General features: G+C 40.8%; 1 protein-coding gene across 2 annotated transcripts in view; it reads left to right on the top strand.

Annotated features, from left to right (window-relative positions):
• Positions 1–19,626, top strand: part of ptpn4a (protein tyrosine phosphatase non-receptor type 4a) — a 355,125-nt gene that overhangs the window by 158,508 nt on the left and 176,991 nt on the right. For both annotated transcript variants that reach the window (XM_072579890.1, XM_072579891.1), the window contains exons 3-5: positions 6,605–6,712; positions 14,230–14,272; positions 14,361–14,439. In XM_072579890.1, the coding sequence (XP_072435991.1) occupies positions 6,605–6,712; positions 14,230–14,272; positions 14,361–14,439 (230 nt within the window). The remainder of the gene's footprint in view (positions 1–6,604; positions 6,713–14,229; positions 14,273–14,360; positions 14,440–19,626) is intronic.

The raw sequence follows: 19,626 nt of genomic DNA, 5'->3' as shown, positions 1-19,626 counted from the left end.
TTTGTTTGCAGGTAGGATTACAATGTTTTTGTCTTTTTTGAGTCCTTTTAGTGCTTTCCTTGCTTGTGTATTCAGTGTGTTTCCTTCCTATTTCCTGCTTAATGTTAATGCAACTGTCCGACTGGTCTGTTGGGGTTTCTTCTGTGAGTCCGTTGTCTTTCAGTATTGATTCTAATGCTGCCTATCCTTTTTGTCTGTGTCTCTGTAGTTGTTGTTTAACCCTCTTATTTGGACGCTTTTTCTGTATCTGTTAGAGGTCGGTCTGATAAGTTTTTTTTTAATCCAAGTTTCTCTGTTGTCTTAATGTCCTTATTTGTGAACTTGTCTCGTTTCTCCTGGAGGGCTAATATTTTTGTTTTGTATTTGCTGCTGTTTGATGTTTATCGTTCGTTCTGGTGTGTCTGTTCATTCAGCGAGTGAAGTTTTTGGTGCAAAATTTCATGATTGTATTTATGGAGTTGGTTTTTAAGGGGCCATATTCTCTCCCCAGTTACTCTTTTGCTTTTGGATTTGTAGAATCTCTTTGGAATCTCCTTCATGGGCAGCTTTCTCAACAACCTTTTATGACATATGGAGTTGAATTGAGGGTACATGAGGAAATTAGCTTAAGTATGTCATGTTATTCTGAAGAGATGTCAATCAATTCTAATATTCATAACACCACAGGGCAATGACTTAACATGGCTACTGATCAAGAAAACATCCCTAATGATATAAACAAAATCATCAGTGTCTCACCTCTTGGTTGTCAGTTAATGGTAATGAACCTTTTGAAAGAGACAACCCTTCGAACCACCATTAACTCTTAGAGCACCCAAGAATAAAACACAGACTCCTTTTTTCACCCCTTTGTATCCCGCACTAGAGGAGATCACTTATTTCATGCTCATTAGTGTCATTACCCTATTTCCTATTAAGCTGTACGTACTGTTGATGGAATTTCGTTGAAGTTATTATCTGTAGCTTGCTGGCATCAATATACGAGCAGGGCGCAAATGTTTTAGATTCCTAATCTCTACATCCAAGAGATTATCCTGATATGTCTGTTTTAGTACATCTTCCCCCTCCCACCACCACCATCACCACCAAAAAATAGCTTATCCTTATTGTATTCTGTTACTCTGTCCAGTCTCCTCTGGCTAGGATTTATTGATTGTATTCAGGGCATTTTCCTGGAACAATACATTATTGATCCAATCAGGAATTAGGCTATTTTGTATTTGGGATTGTATAATGCAATAGCTTTAATGAATAATCTGAGTAAGAGACCCCCCCAAGGAATAGTAACCAATACATGTTAGAATTTAGAATTCAGTTTGTGTGAGAGAAACATAGGTCAGAAATAACTGTGCTAAACTGAAATGAGTAACCACATAAGGATGATGGTTGAGTTAGTTGAAGTGGACTGGGGAAGGAGTTGGGAGAAATAGAGGACTGCAGATGGTGTAGAGCGGAGTTGATGAGTGTGGTGCTTGAAAAGCACAGCCGGTCAGGCAGCATATGGCCGGAGAATTGATGTTTTCAAGCATGGTCTATAAGGAGTGAAGCTCCAAACGTTTGCAATTTCAAATAAACCTGTTTGACTATAGCTTGGTGTCACTTGACTTTTGACCTTATCCACTCCAGTCCAACTCTGGCCGCTCCACATTAAAATGGAAAACATACAATGAAAAAAGAGGCCAAAGTTCATGTATGCCTCTGAGAGAAAGAGGCTGGAGGTATAATGAGGAGGAGTCAGGAAATGGTAGAGGAGATACAGTACGTCTTTATGATAGAGTCATAGTCACACAGTATGGAAACAGACCTCTTGGTCCAATCCATCTGCACTGACGAGATATCCCAATCTGACTTAGTCCCATTTGTCAGCATATGGCCCATATCCCTCCCATTCAGATGCCTCTTAAATGTTGTAATTGTGCCCACTTTCACCACTTCCTCTGGCAGCTCATTTTATGCAATCACCTTCTGCTTCAAAACAGTATCCCTCAGGTCCTTTTTAAAATCTTTCCCTTCTCACCTTGAGCCTATGTCCTCTAGTTTAGACTCCACCACTCAAGGAAAAAGACCTTGACAATTCACCTTATCTATGTCCCTCATGATTTTATAAACCTGTAAGATCACCCCTCAGCCACTGATGCTCCAGGGAAAATAAACAGCCTATTTGGCCTTCCCTGTAGCTTGAGGATATTAATAGAATTCCAAAAATAGTAAATAATCAAAGGGCCCGAGTCAGGTAAAAAATACACAATAAATGTCATTAGACTACCTGTCCAAGGGAAACTGGGGTTAAAGCTCATTTAGTCCCTTGGTTCTGATGGGTTGTATCATAAGATATTAAAGCAAGTGGCTACTGAATAGTGGGTACATTGATCATAACCTTCCAAGAATCCTTAGGTTTTGGAAAATTCCCAGAGGATTGGAAACTACCAGTGTAGCGCCTTTACTGAGAAACCAAGTAACTGGAGGCCAGTTAGCTTAACATCTATAATTGAAAAATGTTGATTCTATTATAAAGGATATAATAGCAGATCATTTAGAAAAACATCACATGGTCAAACAGTAAGCATGGCTTCATGAAGGGGAAATATTCAGAGAAGGTGACATGTGTAGTTCAGTTTGAATATCTGGATGTAAGCTTACTTACTGAGCTGGAAGGTTTGTTTCTTGGTGTTTTATCACCATACTAGGTAACATCATCAGTGAGCCTCCGGTGAAGTGATGGTGTTCTGCCCTGCTTTCTATTTAGGTGTTTAGGTTTCCTTAGGTTGGTTAGGTCATTCTCTATTCTTTTTTCCTCCGAGGGTATAGATGGTATCCAAATCAATGTGTTTGCTGATAAAGTTCTGGTTAGAACTGAATACTGATGTTATCTAGAATGGTGACAAAACATTTGAAAAAGAACCTTCCAGCTCAACAAATAAACTTACAAACAAAACCTCAACCTGAGCTACAAATTCTCTCAAAACTTGCTAACACTTAGGGTGCAATTCGCTTAAAGCTAGTCCGAAGATGGGAAACCAATGCCATTTGACAGAGCTACACCTGCAAACAGCTGTACTTCCTGCACGAATACCTAATAAATCCCACTTGGAACTCTATTAACAAGCACATCAATTTAGACACCATCTACCACCCTCTGAGGAAAAAAACCCAGGAAATGACATCAACCTAAACACTTACGTTGAAAGCAGGACATGACACCAATGCTTCACTGGAGGCTCATGTTTGCTGGTATGATGACGAAACATCTGAAAATGAACCTTCCAGCTCAGCAAGCAAACTTACATCCAGGAGGTTACAAGCAGGGTAGATTGATTTCCAAAAGGCATTTTGATGAGGCAACTTAATGAAATAAATATATTAGTTCAGATAGAAGATTAGCTGATAAAGTTGGGATAAAGGGCATGTTGTCAGGTTGGCAACCTGTAACTAATGGAGTGCCACATGGATCAGTGCCTGGACAATAGTTATTTACAGTGTATACCAATGACTTGCATGACAGAATTGAACATACTATCACCAAGTTTGCTGATACAAAAATAGGTGGGAAGCCAAGTACTAGAGATGGCGCAAAGAGTCTGCAAAGGGCTGTAGAGAGGCTAAGTGAGTGGGCAAAAACGTGACTCATGGAAGATGTGTGGTTATGCACTTTGGCAGAATGAATAGAGGAGCTGAATGTTATTTAAATGCGGAAAGACTGCAGAAAGCTGTATCAGAGAGAGATTTGGGGTTTTGAGTGCAGAAAGCACAAAAGCTAAAATCCAAGTTTTAATAGGGAAATAAAATATTGACCTATATTTCAGATGGAATGGATTATAAAAGTAATTGAATTGAATTAGAGTTGAATTAACTTTATTGTCATGTGCATTCAAATACAGTGAAAAGTTAAATCATGACTACTTACAGTGCCATCGTAGGTACAAGATACGTAGGTACAGCTACTTAAGTATTTGGTATAAAATAGAAACAGTAATAACATCCTTAGCATAAGAATGAAAAGAAAAAAAAACTCAATTTACAGTCCTTCCACCCTAGTCTGTGCAGGCACCTAGCCTCCAGACTGCACTGAGCCAAGTCTCCAGACCATGCCAGGCTTTGAAACTCTAGGCCTTGCCTCTTGTCCACAAGAAGCCTTGACTCCTCGTGACAGCCTCCAGGAGTTGGCTCCCCACAATGGCCTCCAGTCTGGGAAGCATCACTAAAATTATAGAAGGCACTAGTTCACAAGGTTGATCCCAAATACGGAGCAATTTCACTTTTGAAGACAATGACCAAGTTGGCCTTGTACACTTTGGAAATTAGATGAGTGGATACTGTATTGAAACATACAAGATTCTCAAGGGGCTTGACACACTAGATGAGATTGTTTCCTCTTGTGGGAAGTCTAGCACAGTGGACATAATCTCAGGTTAGATAGTTGCCCACTTAAGGCCGAGAATTCTTTTTCCTTGAGGGTAGTGAATCTATATAATTCTTTACTGCAGAGTTGCTGTCAATGCTGGATGAGTAAGTTATTCAAGGCTAAAGGAGATAGATTTTTATTTTCTAGGGAATCAAAGATTATGGGGATAAGGCAGGAAAGTGGAGTTGAGGATTATAAATTTCCCACCATCTGATTGAATGGCACAGCAGATTTGATGGGCTGAATGGTGTGCTGCTTTGTTTTATGGTCATATGATGAGGTGCAACACCACCCAGAAGTATATAATATCCTGAAGCCTTCCTGGCCAAAGTGGTGTCCTTCATTCCATAACATGGCTTTGTTTTTAGAATGCTGCTAAATCATGTGGCAAATCTTTATCTTATGAGAGATCAGACTTGGACCTCATGCTAAAATCATGCACCCCCCCCCCCCCCCCCACCTCTTTGAACTACCAATTCATGGTGATATCAGAGATCTGTTGTTTTGATGCTCTGATGTTGTTTGCCTAGAAAATGTGAAATTTTCATGACCCTAATCAGTAGGGGGCCAGAACAGTATTTGGATGACTTCCTAAACAACACCAGGTTTAATTGGAAGGATGAGCTTTCAGAGCGCTGCTCTTTCAGGTGGTTGTGGAGGACACAATTATAAGACACAGAATTTATAGCAAAGGTTTACAGTGTGATGTAACTGAAATTATACATTGAAAAATACCTTGATTCTTTGTTGAGTCTCTTATTTATTAGAATGACCATGATAGTTTCACTTCTTTCATATGTAAATCACAAAACGTTTTTAAAAGTTATATTCTAGGTTAACTGTAACAACTGGAGTCAGCCAGATGCGATGTTAAGAGAGATGTTAAGATGTTGAAGGTGTTAGCCCCCTGTGTTCCCTGTCTGTGCCATCGTATTTAGACTGATTCTAATCTAAAACGTGAGTTAAGAGTCTTACATGCAGTTTTGGGCAAAGTACAATGTAACTCTCCAAGTACAAATTCACCCCACAAAAGTGTGTGTGTCTGTCTGTCTGGGATGGGGTGGGGGTTTGTGAGTATATGAGTGTGTGTGTGTAAAGTGTCTAAGTCTATGAGAGAATGCATGTGAGAATGTGGGTGAGTATCTTTCGGACTCCTACAGACACACTCCCACACTCTCACATGCATCCTCTCTTAGCCTTTATACATGCACGCGCTCTCTCACACACACACACACACGCACACATGCACGCACTCTCTCACACACAAGCACTGACTCTCACACTTTCAAACCCCCACCCCAGACATGCTCACCCATGCGTGCGCACATACATTTGTTGGTGAATTTGTACTTGCAGAGTTACATTGTGCTTTGCTCAAAAATTGCATGAATCCATGTAAGACTCAGTTAACTCACTTTTTAGATTAGAATCAGTCTTAACATTATGGCACAGACAGGGAACACAGAGGGCTAACACCTTCAACATTTTAACATCTTATCTAGCTGACTCCAATTGTTGCAGTTCACCTGAAAATGTAACTAAAAAAGGTTTTGTGATTTACATATGAAAGAAGTGAAGCTATCATGGTCATTCTAACAGATGAGAGACTCCACGAACAATCAAGATATTTTTCTATGTATAATTTCAGTTACATGACACTAAACTTTTGCTCTAAATTCTGTCTCTTGGGATTGTGTATTCCACAACCACCTGATGAAGGAGCGGTGCTTCAAAAGCTAGTGCTTCCAATTATACCTGTTGGACTATAACCTGGTGTTGTGTGATTTTTAACTTTGTACACCCCACTCCAATACTGGCATCTCCAAATCATTCCTGAACTCCTTTAGTGTAAAGATAGAATTCTTCTTTATATGCTTGCGTGGTTTAAAGGTTTATGGAATGAAATAAATAAAGATATTTAGAAAAATAAATTGCTGTAGTCACTAATCTCTAATAACCATAGTATGCCATTACCTGCTACCAAGTGAATACTGGTATAGTAATGTCATCTGTTGTGTGCCTGAAGTGAACTATTGAGTGAAATTCTTCACATTTTGTCTTCCAATAATAATGGTGCATTAAAAATACATACATCATAGCTCCAAACACATGTATGGTTTTCAAGTTGCAAATTTATTTGCAGGGTGGTCACACAGTATTTGAGAGATATATTTATGGTTGATCTATTTTTTGACTTTGCAGAAACACGATCAGGGTCATGTCCTATTGGATTTAGTCTTCAGACACCTTGATCTGACTGAACGAGACTACTTTGGTTTACAGCTAGCTGATGATACATCAGACAGCCCTGTGAGTAGTGGTTTCAGTGTCCTCACTTGAAATGATTTCAGAAGCTGTTTAATTGACTGTAGATAAAGTGAAGATTATGTCCTTATGGGTTTATAACTTCATGTTAATGTAAATCCTTATTGTTTAATATTAGCCATTCCAAGATTAAAGTTTTTTTTCATTAAAATGCACTGATTACATTTTTGAAAACTTTACGCATTTTGTTTTTATTGGAAATCAATGTCCTGACTGAGGGCTTCTTTTGACAAGAATAATGCATTTTTAAAAATGAATGTAATTATTGTGCTGTGAAAACTTGATGCTATGTTTGGTGATTTTGTTTCGTGATTTAGTAATTCTGGTATAATATGAGTTTCATCTTTGCCTGAAGGAAGTGCTAATTTATGGTCTATTTTACTCTAATTGTACAGTTAAAACTAACTCCTGTCACACTGCATATTTTACACTGCTTGGTTTGATCCTAATCCAACGAGAAGCATATCTGCTATACATTCTGGAATCCACCATAATACTACACGGAATCTCAATTGTTATGGTATATAATGTGAATACTGCAGCCAGTTGCCCCATACGATCCAAATGTAAAATAATACATTTTTTTTGGTGGGGGGAGTCCGAACGACATGGACATAATTGAGAAGTTAGCATTTATTGTCTATACTTAATTACTGTCACAAAATTGGCAATGTCTTGAATCATTGTGCTAAAGCTGCTCCAAAAATATTGTTGGGTAAGATTTTCAATCAAGTAGTGATGGAATAACCGATATATTTTGAGGTTAGAATGTTATGTCGAGGAGAACTGGATGGAATCGACATACTCTTGCTGTCATTGCCCTGCCAAAGGAGGAGGGGGGAGTTTGTGGAACTGTGGAGTTGCTATTGAGGAAGCCAAGTGGATTAGAGTAGGATGACTATGCTTAAAAAAAAACATGGGTGGGTAAAACAAAAGGAAGGACTAGAATCAAGCTTGAAAGTTATTGAACCTGATAAGTCCTTGAGGCTGCAGGGTCCCAAAGTGGAAAATGAGGTGCTGTTCCACTGATTTCTATTGATTTTACTTCTGTTAAGCCTTTTTGGTGCCACAGCAATCACTTTCTCTTCATTTCTACAGTTCAGCTTGTGTCCACATTTGGGCCAGGGCTGCCGGATTGAGTAGCTCGTTGGTGATTCCTTCTGTCATTTTATTGTGAATTGGAAAAAGGTTGATAGAGTTGTAGTTGAAGGGTGAGATATGCTCTTCTTGTAAGGGAGAGCGCATACCTGGGCAATAATGCCTCATTAGAAGTAGATATCAGAGTTTTAGTTGCAATCGAATAGCGTAGATAGGAACATGGCAGATTCCTGAGAGACTTTAGCAATACGCCTAGAATTAAACAACATTAGTCATTGCTTTTGTCAATTTATACAGATTATGGTGGTAGATTGTTGAACTGTTCCTTATAGGTGAAAGTGAGGACTGCAGATGCTGGAGATTAGAGTTGTGTGTGTGGTACTGGAAAATTGACGTTTTGCCCGAAATGTCGATTCTCCTGCTCCTCTGATCTGCCTGGCCTGCTGTACTTTTCCAGCACCACACTCTCAACTGTTCCTAATAGATACCCATAGGTGCTGCAAGTTGAAGTGAGCTCCAATAGGGATCAATGCTGAAAACAGTGCACAGATTATCTTCTGAGTTCAGTCTCAATCCAGTTATCAAAATAAAGAGAGTTTTGTTTTCTAGCCTAGAAAGTTGGTGTCTGAATGCTCCTGCAGGGTTATACTATATTAATGGATATATATAGTATACAAAAAGAGGTAGTCTGGAATATTACTTAATTAAATTGCATGAATAGTATTAACGCAGATTGCATTTATATAGCAGCTTTTAATGTAAAATGTCCTATGAGGCTTCACAGGAGCCAAGTTTGGTACTAATTCACCTTCCTGCACGGGCAGGTAATACGCTGCTTTTTTTATTATTCCTGCCAAAATGAGCATCAGTTTCTCAAATAATACTTCATCTTTTTACCATTCACTTGATCAACCTTAATATATATATATATATATCTGCAACCTCCTTGTATTTTCTTCATGACATAACTGAAATATCTTTGGTTTCTGCTAATTTGTTCGTCATGCCTTTGCTCCCCTTATCTAAATCATTGCACTCAATTGTAAACTGCTGAAACCCAACACAGATGCCTACAGACTCAATCGTTGTATCCTGTCAATCATAAGATCCATTTATGCCTACTTTATTTTTCTGCGAGCCAGCCAATCTATTGACTATGCTGGTTTATTGCCCACGACACAAAGAACCCCTACATTGTCAAAAGCCTTTAGGAAACATGAGTAAATTGAAGGGGCGCTTGTAAAGCATAATGTATGTTATTGGAGGAGAGGATGATGTAGGTCAGAGAGCTTAGGCCTAAGTTGGATACATGCTACAGTATTATGAATGTGCTCCAAATTATGTCTGGTGCAAACAGGAGAACATTTCAGTATCATTGAGGCAAAAGCATAGATAAAACTAGGGGGCTGGTTTAAACTAATAAAGGATATCAAAAATTCTTTATTCAAAGAATGGTCTTGTGTATAATAAACTTTGGATAGACTAGTAGAGGTTAAAGATCCTTGAGCCATTTGAGGAACAACATATCATAAAGTGGGAGACTGGAGATGCATTCTTTTTGAGAGTGCGAATGCAGGTTGGCTAGCTGGCAGGCCGGCCTTGGGTATTTGCAAATGACCTCATTGATGTTTGGATCTGGTTCCTAATCTCCTAAAATGAAATCTTATATACAGAAAAGCGTGTCTGTCTGAATAACATAGTAGTGTTATGCTGCAAACCTAATGCATGGAAAGCATCGTTTGTTGCCAATCTTGAGAAATATTGGCTGAGAGGTATATCATAGAATTTTACAGTACAGAAGGATGCCATTCGACCCATCCTGTTTATACCCATCCTATTTATACCAACCCCTGAGAAAGCTACCCAGCGAGTCCCATTCTCCAGCTTTATCTCTATAGCCCTCAAAATGGGTCTTTCGTCAGGAAATCAAGCTAGTTTGTTTTGGAAATAGGATTTGAAACATATACCATTGAACTGTAGAAATGTTACAGCACATAGAGAGATCATTCAGACCATTGTGTTTCTGCTGGCTGAATGAATAAGCACCATCACCAGAGATATATTTCCCTCCTCACCCCATCCCCTTTCCATAAAGACTGTTCGCCTTGCGAGTACCTCGTCAGGTCCACCCCCAAACAACCCAACCTTTCCTCCTGGCACCTTCCCCTGTCACCACAGGAATTGCAAAATCTGTGCTCACACCTCCCCCCTCACCTCCATCCAAGGCCCCAAAGGAGCCTTCCACATCCATCAGAGTTTGACCTGCACCTCCACAAATGTCATTTACTCTATCCGTTGCTCCCGATGTGATCTCTACATTGGGGAGACAGGACACCTGCTCGTACAGTGCTTCAGAAAACATCTCCGGGACACCCGCACCAACCAACCAACCCCACCGCCCCGTGGCCAATCCCATCAGCTCCCCCTCCCACTTTGCCGAGGACGTGCAGTCCTGGGCCGCCTCCTTCGCCACTTCCTTACCACCCGATGCCTGGAGGAAGAATGCCTCATCTTCTGCCACTGGACCCTCCAACCCCATCAATGTGGATTTCTCCAGTTTCCTCATTTCCCCTCCCTCCACCTTACTCCAATTCCAACCTTCCAGCTCAGCAACGTCCTCATAACCTGTCCATCATCTTCCCACCTATCTGCACCATCCTCCCCTCTGACCTATCACCTTTACCTCTTCCCCCTCCATCCACCTATTGCATTCTCAGCTACCTTCCCCTCCCTAGCCACCCTCCATTCGCATTTATCTCACTAAGGCTCACAGCCTCATCCATGATGAAGGGCTTTTGCTCAAAACGTCAATTTTCCTGCTCCTCAGATGCTGCCTGATCTGCTGTGCTTTTCCAGCACCACACTCTTGACTCTAATCTCCTGCATCTGCAGTACTCACTTTCACCTGATTAAATATGCAGCTCATTCTGAACCACCTTCCATCACAACTTATTGCCTTCCAGGCTAAAGTGCTTCAGATGCAAGTCCAGGCTCCTTTAAATTGAATTGAGAGTTGTCTCCTCAAGCACCAAACTAGACAGTGAATTCTAGACACCCAAAACACTCTGGGTAAAAAGGTTTTCCTTATTTTCCTTCCAATTACCTTAAATCTGTGCTCCCTGTTAATTAACATCTTTACTGGAGGAAGCAGGTCTGTCCACTTTATTCAAGCTCTTTATTTTAAGTCAACCCTTGGTTCCTACTCTTGCTTTTAAGGAAAGCAATCTTAGCCTATCCAATATTTCCTCGTACCTATAATTTTTGAGCCCTGGCAACAATAAACATGTAAATTTCCTCTGCTCTGTCTATGGCTCTCGCTGTCCCTCTGTTCCATGGTCACTCTCTTTCTCTATTATGTCCTTCCTTTGTGGAATGTGTGCACAAATCCCTAGCTGTGACCTAACCATTGTGTTACACCTCTCCGGCAATCATCCTTGCTTTTGTTCAGTACTTTACCCAGTGATGGAAAATCATTTCCTACTTTATCTACCTGTCCTGTCCATCTTCAGGTAACTGTAGACATGCAGTCCTGCACACAAAATCTCTCTCTTCCTCTCCACCCCTAAATATCCTATCTTTATTGTGTGTTCCATTGCTTTGTTTGTCTATACTTGACTTCTCTGGATTGAATTACATTTGCTACTTTCCCACCAACTCAGCCAAGCCATTGGTAACCTCCAGCTGTCACCAGACATTCTCTTCACTACCAATGACAAAGTCAGTTTTGTGTTTTTGAAAATTTCCCAAGCATTCGTCCCACACTTAAGTCTACATCATTAATATATATATCACAAATAGCAAAGGATCCAACACTGAACCCTGTGAAACACCACTGGAAACTGCTTTCCAGTCATCAGCGATCACTCTTATCGAGTACGATACTTGTCGATTTATGAGCCTTCATATGGCTGAAAAGGCCAGTCTGGGTCCACTGATTCTATTGTTGTATGAGCATTGGTGGGTTGTAATAGTGATTGGAGGCGATGGTATCCCTCAGGGTTCAGTGATGGGGCTGCAGCTGCTCACTTTATGTATTAATGATCTGGATAAAGGGACTGGGGGCATTCTGGCGAAGTTTGTCGATGATACGAAGTTAGGCGGATAGGCAGGTAGTACTGAGAAGGTGGAGAGGCTACAGAAAGATTTTAGGCAGTTTAGTGGCGTAGGAAATGGCTGATGAACTTCAGTGTGAACAAATGCGAGGTGCACTTTGGTGAGAAAATTCATAAAGCCAAAGTACAAAAGCGTCTGGGAATGGTGGTCCAGGATTCTCTAAAAGTTGACTTGTAAATTGAGTCTGTGGTTAAGAAAGCAAATGTAATGTTGTCATTTATCTTAAGACGGTTGGAATGTAAAAGCAACAATTGTGCTACTGAGACTTTATAAAGCTCTAGTTAGACCCCAATTAGAATACTGTGTCCAACTTTGGACCCCACACCTCAGGAAGGACGTATTGGCACTGGAGCGTGTCCAGCGGAGATTCACATGGACGATCCCTGGAATGGTAGACCTAACATATGTTGAGCGGCTGAGGATCCTGGGATTGTATTGATTAGAGTTTAGAAGACTGAGGGGAGATCTAATAGAAACTGACAAGATAGTGCATGGCTGAGAAAGGGTGGACGCTGGGTATTAGTTTCTGGCAGGCGGGGACACTAGGACCCATGGGCACAGCCTTCGAGTTAGAGGGAGTCAATTTAAATGGAAATGGGGAGAAATTTCTTCAGCCAGAATGTGGTGGGCCTGTGGAATTCATTGCCACGGAGCTCAGTGGAGGCCAGGACATTAAATGTCTTCAAGGCAGAGATTGGTAAATTCTTGATCTCGCAAGGAATAAAGGAATACGGGGAGAGTGTGGATAAGTGACGTTGAAATGCCCATCAGCCACGATTGAATGGCAGAATGGACTCAATGGGCCGAATGGCCTTCCTTCCACTCCTATGTCTTATGGTGTTATGGGTATGCCTTCCTGATGTTCTATCTCTGCTTGCAGTTGATTGTGTTCAGTGGCATGGTGGAGATCATTTTCAAGGCATATGGCTCCCTTGTAGATTATGTTTCTCCAATCATTCCAGTTTGTAATCATATTTTCCCACTTGTTGAGGTTGATATGTAATTTCTTGAGGTTGGTTCGATTGTTATTTTGGAAGCATTTCTTCTGGCCACTATGGGCACACTGACCTTCCGTAAGCTGAGAGTACATGGTCTGTTTTGGGATGCATGAGTTGGGCATTTGGATGGCATGGCTGGTCCATCGGAGTTGCTGTTGAATTATGTTGGTGATGATGCTGTGTTGGCTTCCTCCAAGATGCTTGTGTTAGTGTGCTTGACTTCCCAGGTGATCCATAAGATTTTCAGAGGGATCCCTGGTGGTTTCTGGTGCTTTAAAATGTGTACTGTAGGTGGTCCATGTTTCAGCTTCATAGAACAGTGTGGGAAGAAAAAACGCTTTGTAAACTGTCAGGAATGAAAACAACCACTTCATATGCCCTTTGTCGACCTAAGGCCTTAACACCGTTAACCACCAGGCTATCTGGCTGATATTGTCACATTGTGGTTGTTCTGCTAAGTTCATCAGGATGCTGAAGCTGCTGCACGATGACACATTGCTTAGCAACTGTGGATTGGAGTCTGAGCCTACTGCCACGAAGAGAGGGGTCAAGCAGGGTTGCCTGTTCATCATCATCATCAGTGTCACCATCCTCTATCTCACTGGCCAAAACTTGCACAAGGGAATTCAAATCATTCACTGTATGGACAGTGGGCTGTTCACCCTTAATAGGTTCGAGGCCAAGGGCGAGGTCTCTTCCATCTCCATCATAGAGTGTGCATTTTAGGGCTGATCTATTGGGGACAGGTGATGGTACAAGTTTAAATAAAAAACGCACATTTTTGAAAAAATTAAATTGCAAACTATCAAACAATTTATTACCAAATAATTTTTTTTAAATGTTGCATTACAGTCATGTTGTTATTTTAATTGTATTTCACAATTGATGTCTTGAACTGCACATTAAAATTATGGAAACTTTATTTAGCTATCTTAAAATCCATCTCGTCCTTTTTGGTTTTCCCTTTTCCTATTCTCCAGACAGTTCCGCAAATGGAGACGCACAGCAGAGGAAAACATCTGGTGAAGGCATGATGCTTGAAAAACTTTCAAACAATTTTGTCCCTGTGTGAACCCATTTACCAAAGAAATTACTTTGGAAATGCACCTCACTCAGCATTTCCTATGAATTTTCTCAATTATTTACATTAAAAGTCATTTCAGTATTAGATCATGGACCACTATGTAGTCTTTGTCTTTGAACTGAACCACTTCACAATAAGCTGAAAGTAAGTCAAGTACAGAATGTTGTTTTTCTTGATTTCAAACAATGATTTTCTTTAATATTTTACAGCGATGGTTAGACCCAAACAAATCTGTCAGAAAGCAACTTAAAAGTAAGTAAAGCCAATTAGTTTATAAAGTTGTTGGAAATGTTATATCAGTCCCGTATTCTGAAGTAAAATTCTGTCTCTTTACTTGTAGGAGGATCCCCACATAACTTGAATTTTAGAGTCAAATTTTTTGTGACTGACCTCAATAAGCTCCAAGAGGAATACACAAGGTGGGTGCTGAAATTAAGTAAAAGGGAAAGGGTGGGATGCAGGGAAAAGTAAAACAGTAGGGTTAAGATTTACGCAAGTGGTAACACGACCTTTTAAATTGCAATTGATCTCATTTAAGTTTATTCACCTGTCCAACTGAGTGCTCCTCAGATTTACTTTTAGGTTTCTGTCCTCTTGACTATTTGTACTGGAAATTCCCCTAGTATTTGTAAATTTTCAATTAAACCAAAAATTCCTATGGATTGTGTTGAATAAAGAAGTATGTTCATATTTTGCAACAAATTTTGGAATCATTCTCGCATCATAAAGCGAGTACTTGCTATTTATGTTGTACTTTGCTTCAAGGCAGTGGAAATGTGTTTAACTCTTAACTGCCGGCAGGGCAATTGGGGATAAGCAATAAATGCTGGCCGAGGTAGTAACACCCTCAACCCATGATTTTAAAAAAAATTCCAAGATATTTCAGAACTGATTGTTTTGAAGTGTTATCAAAATCCTGATGAGAAATGTGTGCTTGCAATCAAGTCCTATTATTCCACAAATCACTTCAAATGGCCAATTAAATTGCTAGGATGGTTAATTTGTCTGTCTGCAAACAATACTCTCACCAGGATTCATCAATGAACAAATAAACAAAAAACTGACTATTTCAAATGCATCCTTTAATAAGTGGCAAAATGAATTATCAATTGCCAGTATGTAGACTTAACCAATATCCTCTTTAAATCCGAACGTGCAATCGTTCACAAATAAGGCAGACAAGATGGATGATTTTGCAGGAATACTGAGAGTAAAAATAGTCAAAAAGGAGCCTGTGGAGCAGGAGTTGAACTACAAATGGAAATGAGGTGGCTGTTTTGGTTTTTGAAAATATGTCGAGTTGGCAGTATATAACTGTGGGGTGCTGTTGATTGGGCCCAACCGTTTTGAATTTACATTAATGACTTGGATGCAGGAATAGGAAGTGTACAGTCAAATTTGCAGATGGCAGTAAAATAGCTGGGAATGTAAGTTGCAATGAATAAGTAAAAAACTTACAGATGAATGTGGATAGGTTAGGTGTATAGGCCAAAATTTGGCAGATGAAGTCTATCAAATAAGTGAGATTATCCATTTTGATCAGAGGAATTAAAATGGAAATTATCTCAATGGAGAGCAATTTCACTGCTTCACATAGGAATCTGGTTGTTCTCAAATATACATTGCAGAAAATCAGTGTGCAGGTATAGCAGATAATAAGGCAAATGAAACTTTGGCCTTTATTGCCAATGCAATGCACTGTAAAAGTAGGAAATGGTTGCTGATTGTACAAGGCATTAGTGAGATCTCACTTGGAATATTGCAAACAATTTTGGTCCTCTTACTTGCAGTGATGTGGTTGTATTGGAGGCACTTCAGTGGAGGTTCAGAACATGGAACAGTACAAGTTGTTCAGCCCTTGACATTGTGCTGACCTTTTATTCTACTAACCAACATACCCTTCAATTTACTATATTCTATGTGTCTATCCAAGAGTCCTTAAATGTATATCTTTAATGTGTCTGACTGTACTACCACCGCTGGCAGTGCAATCCAGCACCCACCACGCTATGTAAAGAACCTACCTCTGAAATCACCCCTAAATCTTCCTCCAATCACCTTAAAGCCCCCTTGTGATAGCCATTTCTGCCCTGAAAAAAGTCTCTGACTATTCATTCCATCTATGCCTTTCATCATCTTGTACACCTCTGTCAAATTGCCTCTCACCCTTCTTCGCTCCAGTAAGAAAAGCCTTAGCTCCCTTAACCTATCTTCATATTGCATGCCCTTCAGTCCAGGCAGCAATCTGGAAAATCTCCTCTACACCCTCTCTAAGTCTTCCACATCTTCCTATAATGAGGCAATCAGAACTGAACACAATATTCCAAGTGTGCAGCATAACCTCACGACTCTTAAACTCTATCCCCTTGCTAATGAAAAACCAACGCACCATTCACCACCTTAACAACCCTATCAACTTGGTTGGCAACTTTGTGGGATCTGTGGACACAAGATCCCTCTGTTCCTCCACACTGCTAAGCATCCTGCTTTTAACTCTGTGTTCTGTATTCAAATTCGACCTTCCAAAATGAATGACTTCACATTTGTTCAGGTTGAACGCTATCTACCACTTTTTGGCCCAGTTGTGCATCCTGTCAATGTCCCGTTGCAACCTACAACAGCCCTCCACACTATCTACCACTCCTCCAACCTTTGTCTCATCGGCAGACTTACTAACCTACACTTCCACTTCTTCGTCCAAGCCATTTATAAAAATGACGAAGAGCAGAGGTCCCAGCGATCCCTGCGAGCACCACTGGTCACCGAGCTCCAGGCTGAATACTTTCCATCTGTTATCGCTCTGTCTTCTATGGGCTAGGTAATTCTGCATCCTGTCAACCAAATTCCCCTGTATCCCATGCCTCTACTTTCTGAATGGGCCTACCATTGCGAACCTTATCAAACACCTTGCTAAAATCCATCCACTGCTCTACCTTCTTCAATGTGTTTTGTCATTTAGAACATAGAAAAGTACAGCACAGAACAGGCCCTTTGGCCCACAATGTTGTGCCGAGATTTAATCCTAATGTAAAATATAGTAACTTAACCTACGCACCCCTCAACTCACTGCTATCCATGTGCATGTCCAGCAGTCACTTAAATGTCCCCAATGTCTCTCTTTCCACCACCACAGCTGGCAACACATTCCATGCATTCACAACTCTCTGTGTAAAGAACCTAACTCTGACGTCTTCTTTATACCTTCCTCCTAATATCTTCAAACTATGACTTCTCGTACCAGTCCATCCTTCCCTGGGGAATAGTCTCTGGCTATTCACTCTATCTATTCCCCTCATTATTTTGTACACCTCAATCAGGTCTCCTCTCTTCCTCCTCTCCAGAGAGAAAAGTCCGAGCTTATTCAACCTTTCTTCACAAGGCAAGCCCTCCAGTCCAGGCAGCATCTTGGTAAACCTTCTTTGCACCCTCTCCAAAGCCTCTGTATCTTTCCTATAACAGGGCAACCAGAACTGGGCACAATATTCCAAGTGTGGTCTCACCAGGAACTTGTAGAGCTGCAGCAAAACCTCACGGCTCTTAAACTCGATCCCCCTGTTAATGAAAGCCAAAACACTATATGCTTTCTGAACAACCCTATCCACTTGGGTGGTACCTTTGAGGGATCTATGTATTTGCACACCCAGATCCCTCTGTTCCTCCACACTGCCAAGAATCCTGTCTTTAATCCTATATTCAGCATTCGAGTTCGACCTTCCTGAATGCATCACTTTGCATTCATCCAGGTTGAACTCCATCTGCCATTTCTTAGCCCTGCTCTGCATCCTGTCAATGTCACGCTGCAGCCTGCAGTAGGCCTCGATACTATCGACAACACCTCCAACCTTTGTGTCATCTGCAAATTTACTAACCCACCCCCTCAACCTCCTCATCCAAAACATTTATAAAAACTGCAAAGAGCAGAGGCCCAAGAACAGAGCCCTGCAGGACCCCACTCAACACTGACCTCCAGGCAGAATACTTTTCTTCAAAGAATTCAATAAGGCTTGTGACGCATGACCTGTCCCACTCAAAGTCATGCTGACTATCTCTAGTCAAGTAACCATAAGTCCTGCATCTCAGAATTCTCTCCAATAATTTGCCTGCCACAGACGTAAGACTGACTAGTCTGTAATTCCCAGGATTATCCCTATTCCCGTTCTTGAACAAAAGAACATTTGCCACCCTCTAATCACCTGGCACTACTCCAGTGGACAGTGACGCAAAGATCGTCGCCAAAGGTGCAGCAATTTCTTCCCTTGCTTCCTGTAGTAACCTTGGTCATGTCCTGTCTGACCCAGGCGACATAGAATGTTACAGCGCAGTACAAGTCCTTCAGCCCTCGATGTTGTGCCTTCTGAACAACCCTATAACCTGTGTGGTAACTTTCAGGGATTTATGCACCTGGACAAACTCCTCATCTCTGGAATCAATCACAACTCCCTGACCTTTACTATAGTCAAGGCGAGAGATAGGACAGACGATATGGAAAAGTATTAATTGGGGAGGGGGAATTACAATACTATTAGGCAGGAACTGGGACACCGAAATTGGCAACACATGTTGAGGGAAATGCATGACAGAAATGAGAAGTTGTTTCGGGAGCACTTGCTCATAGTGCTGAACAGGTTTGTCCCACTGAGGCAAGGAAAGGATGGTAGGGCAAAGGAACTTTAGGTGTCAAGGGATGTAGAACATCTAGTCAAGAGGAAGATGCCTACTCCTTCTAGTTATGTTATCAACTGAGGCAATTCTCAATTTGATATTTGGTCCTCGATCTTTTGCTTCAGTTAGAATGTTCTTTAAATTTGTGTTATTTTTCTACTCGGCAAAAGAGAGATGTGGCTTGCAGGCTTTTGGAAATTTGAGTCCCACTGCTCTCACTTAGCTTTCTGATAAAACTGTGACTTAAAATGTTTTCAAATCTGTTGCTGGGCAGTTGTGTATTTTAACCCAAAGGCCACATGATGCCAGTTAGTCTATCAGAAGTATCAAATCCCATTTTTCAAAAGCTTCATACTCTTGTCCAACCAACATGTGAATGCCCATGGTAGTTCTTGAATGTCCAGTCCTGAGCAATGTGCTGTTGATGCTGTGTGACTGTGCAGCTGCTAGAAGGTTCTGCACCCTGGTTTGCCAGCATATTGATTTCTGGTTCTGGAGATCCATGCAGGAATAATTTTAGGGTGCATGGGACTTGATCTGCAAGTTCTGGTCAACATTTTTCCCGTTTATCATGGTTGCAGTGCCACAGAACACAATGGGTATACCCATTGTGAAAGGATGATATTGTCTTCACAAGGATTATACTGTGGTCCCATCTACCATTGTTGTCGCAAACAAATGGATCTGCTGCAGTTACATTGATGAGGACGCAATCAAGTATGCTTTCCCTCATTTGTTTTGCTCACCAATGACCAGGGCAGTCTAGTAGCAATATCATCTATGACTCCAGTTCGGTTAGTGCTGCTGTTATCACTTAGTGATAAATAATTTATATTTCCAACTCAGAGTACATTCTGTGCACTTTGTTTACTACATCCTCTGCGATGTTCAACCTGGAGGAGAACTGATCAGTCCTTTAAGGCTGTCAGTAGTTTTGACTTTAT

The sequence above is a fragment of the Chiloscyllium punctatum genome, chromosome 10 (assembly GCF_047496795.1).
Source record: "Chiloscyllium punctatum isolate Juve2018m chromosome 10, sChiPun1.3, whole genome shotgun sequence".
NCBI lineage: Eukaryota > Metazoa > Chordata > Chondrichthyes > Orectolobiformes > Hemiscylliidae > Chiloscyllium > Chiloscyllium punctatum.
The sequence above is the reverse complement of the archived record's forward strand: the minus strand, read 5'-3'. Positions and strand labels throughout refer to the sequence as shown.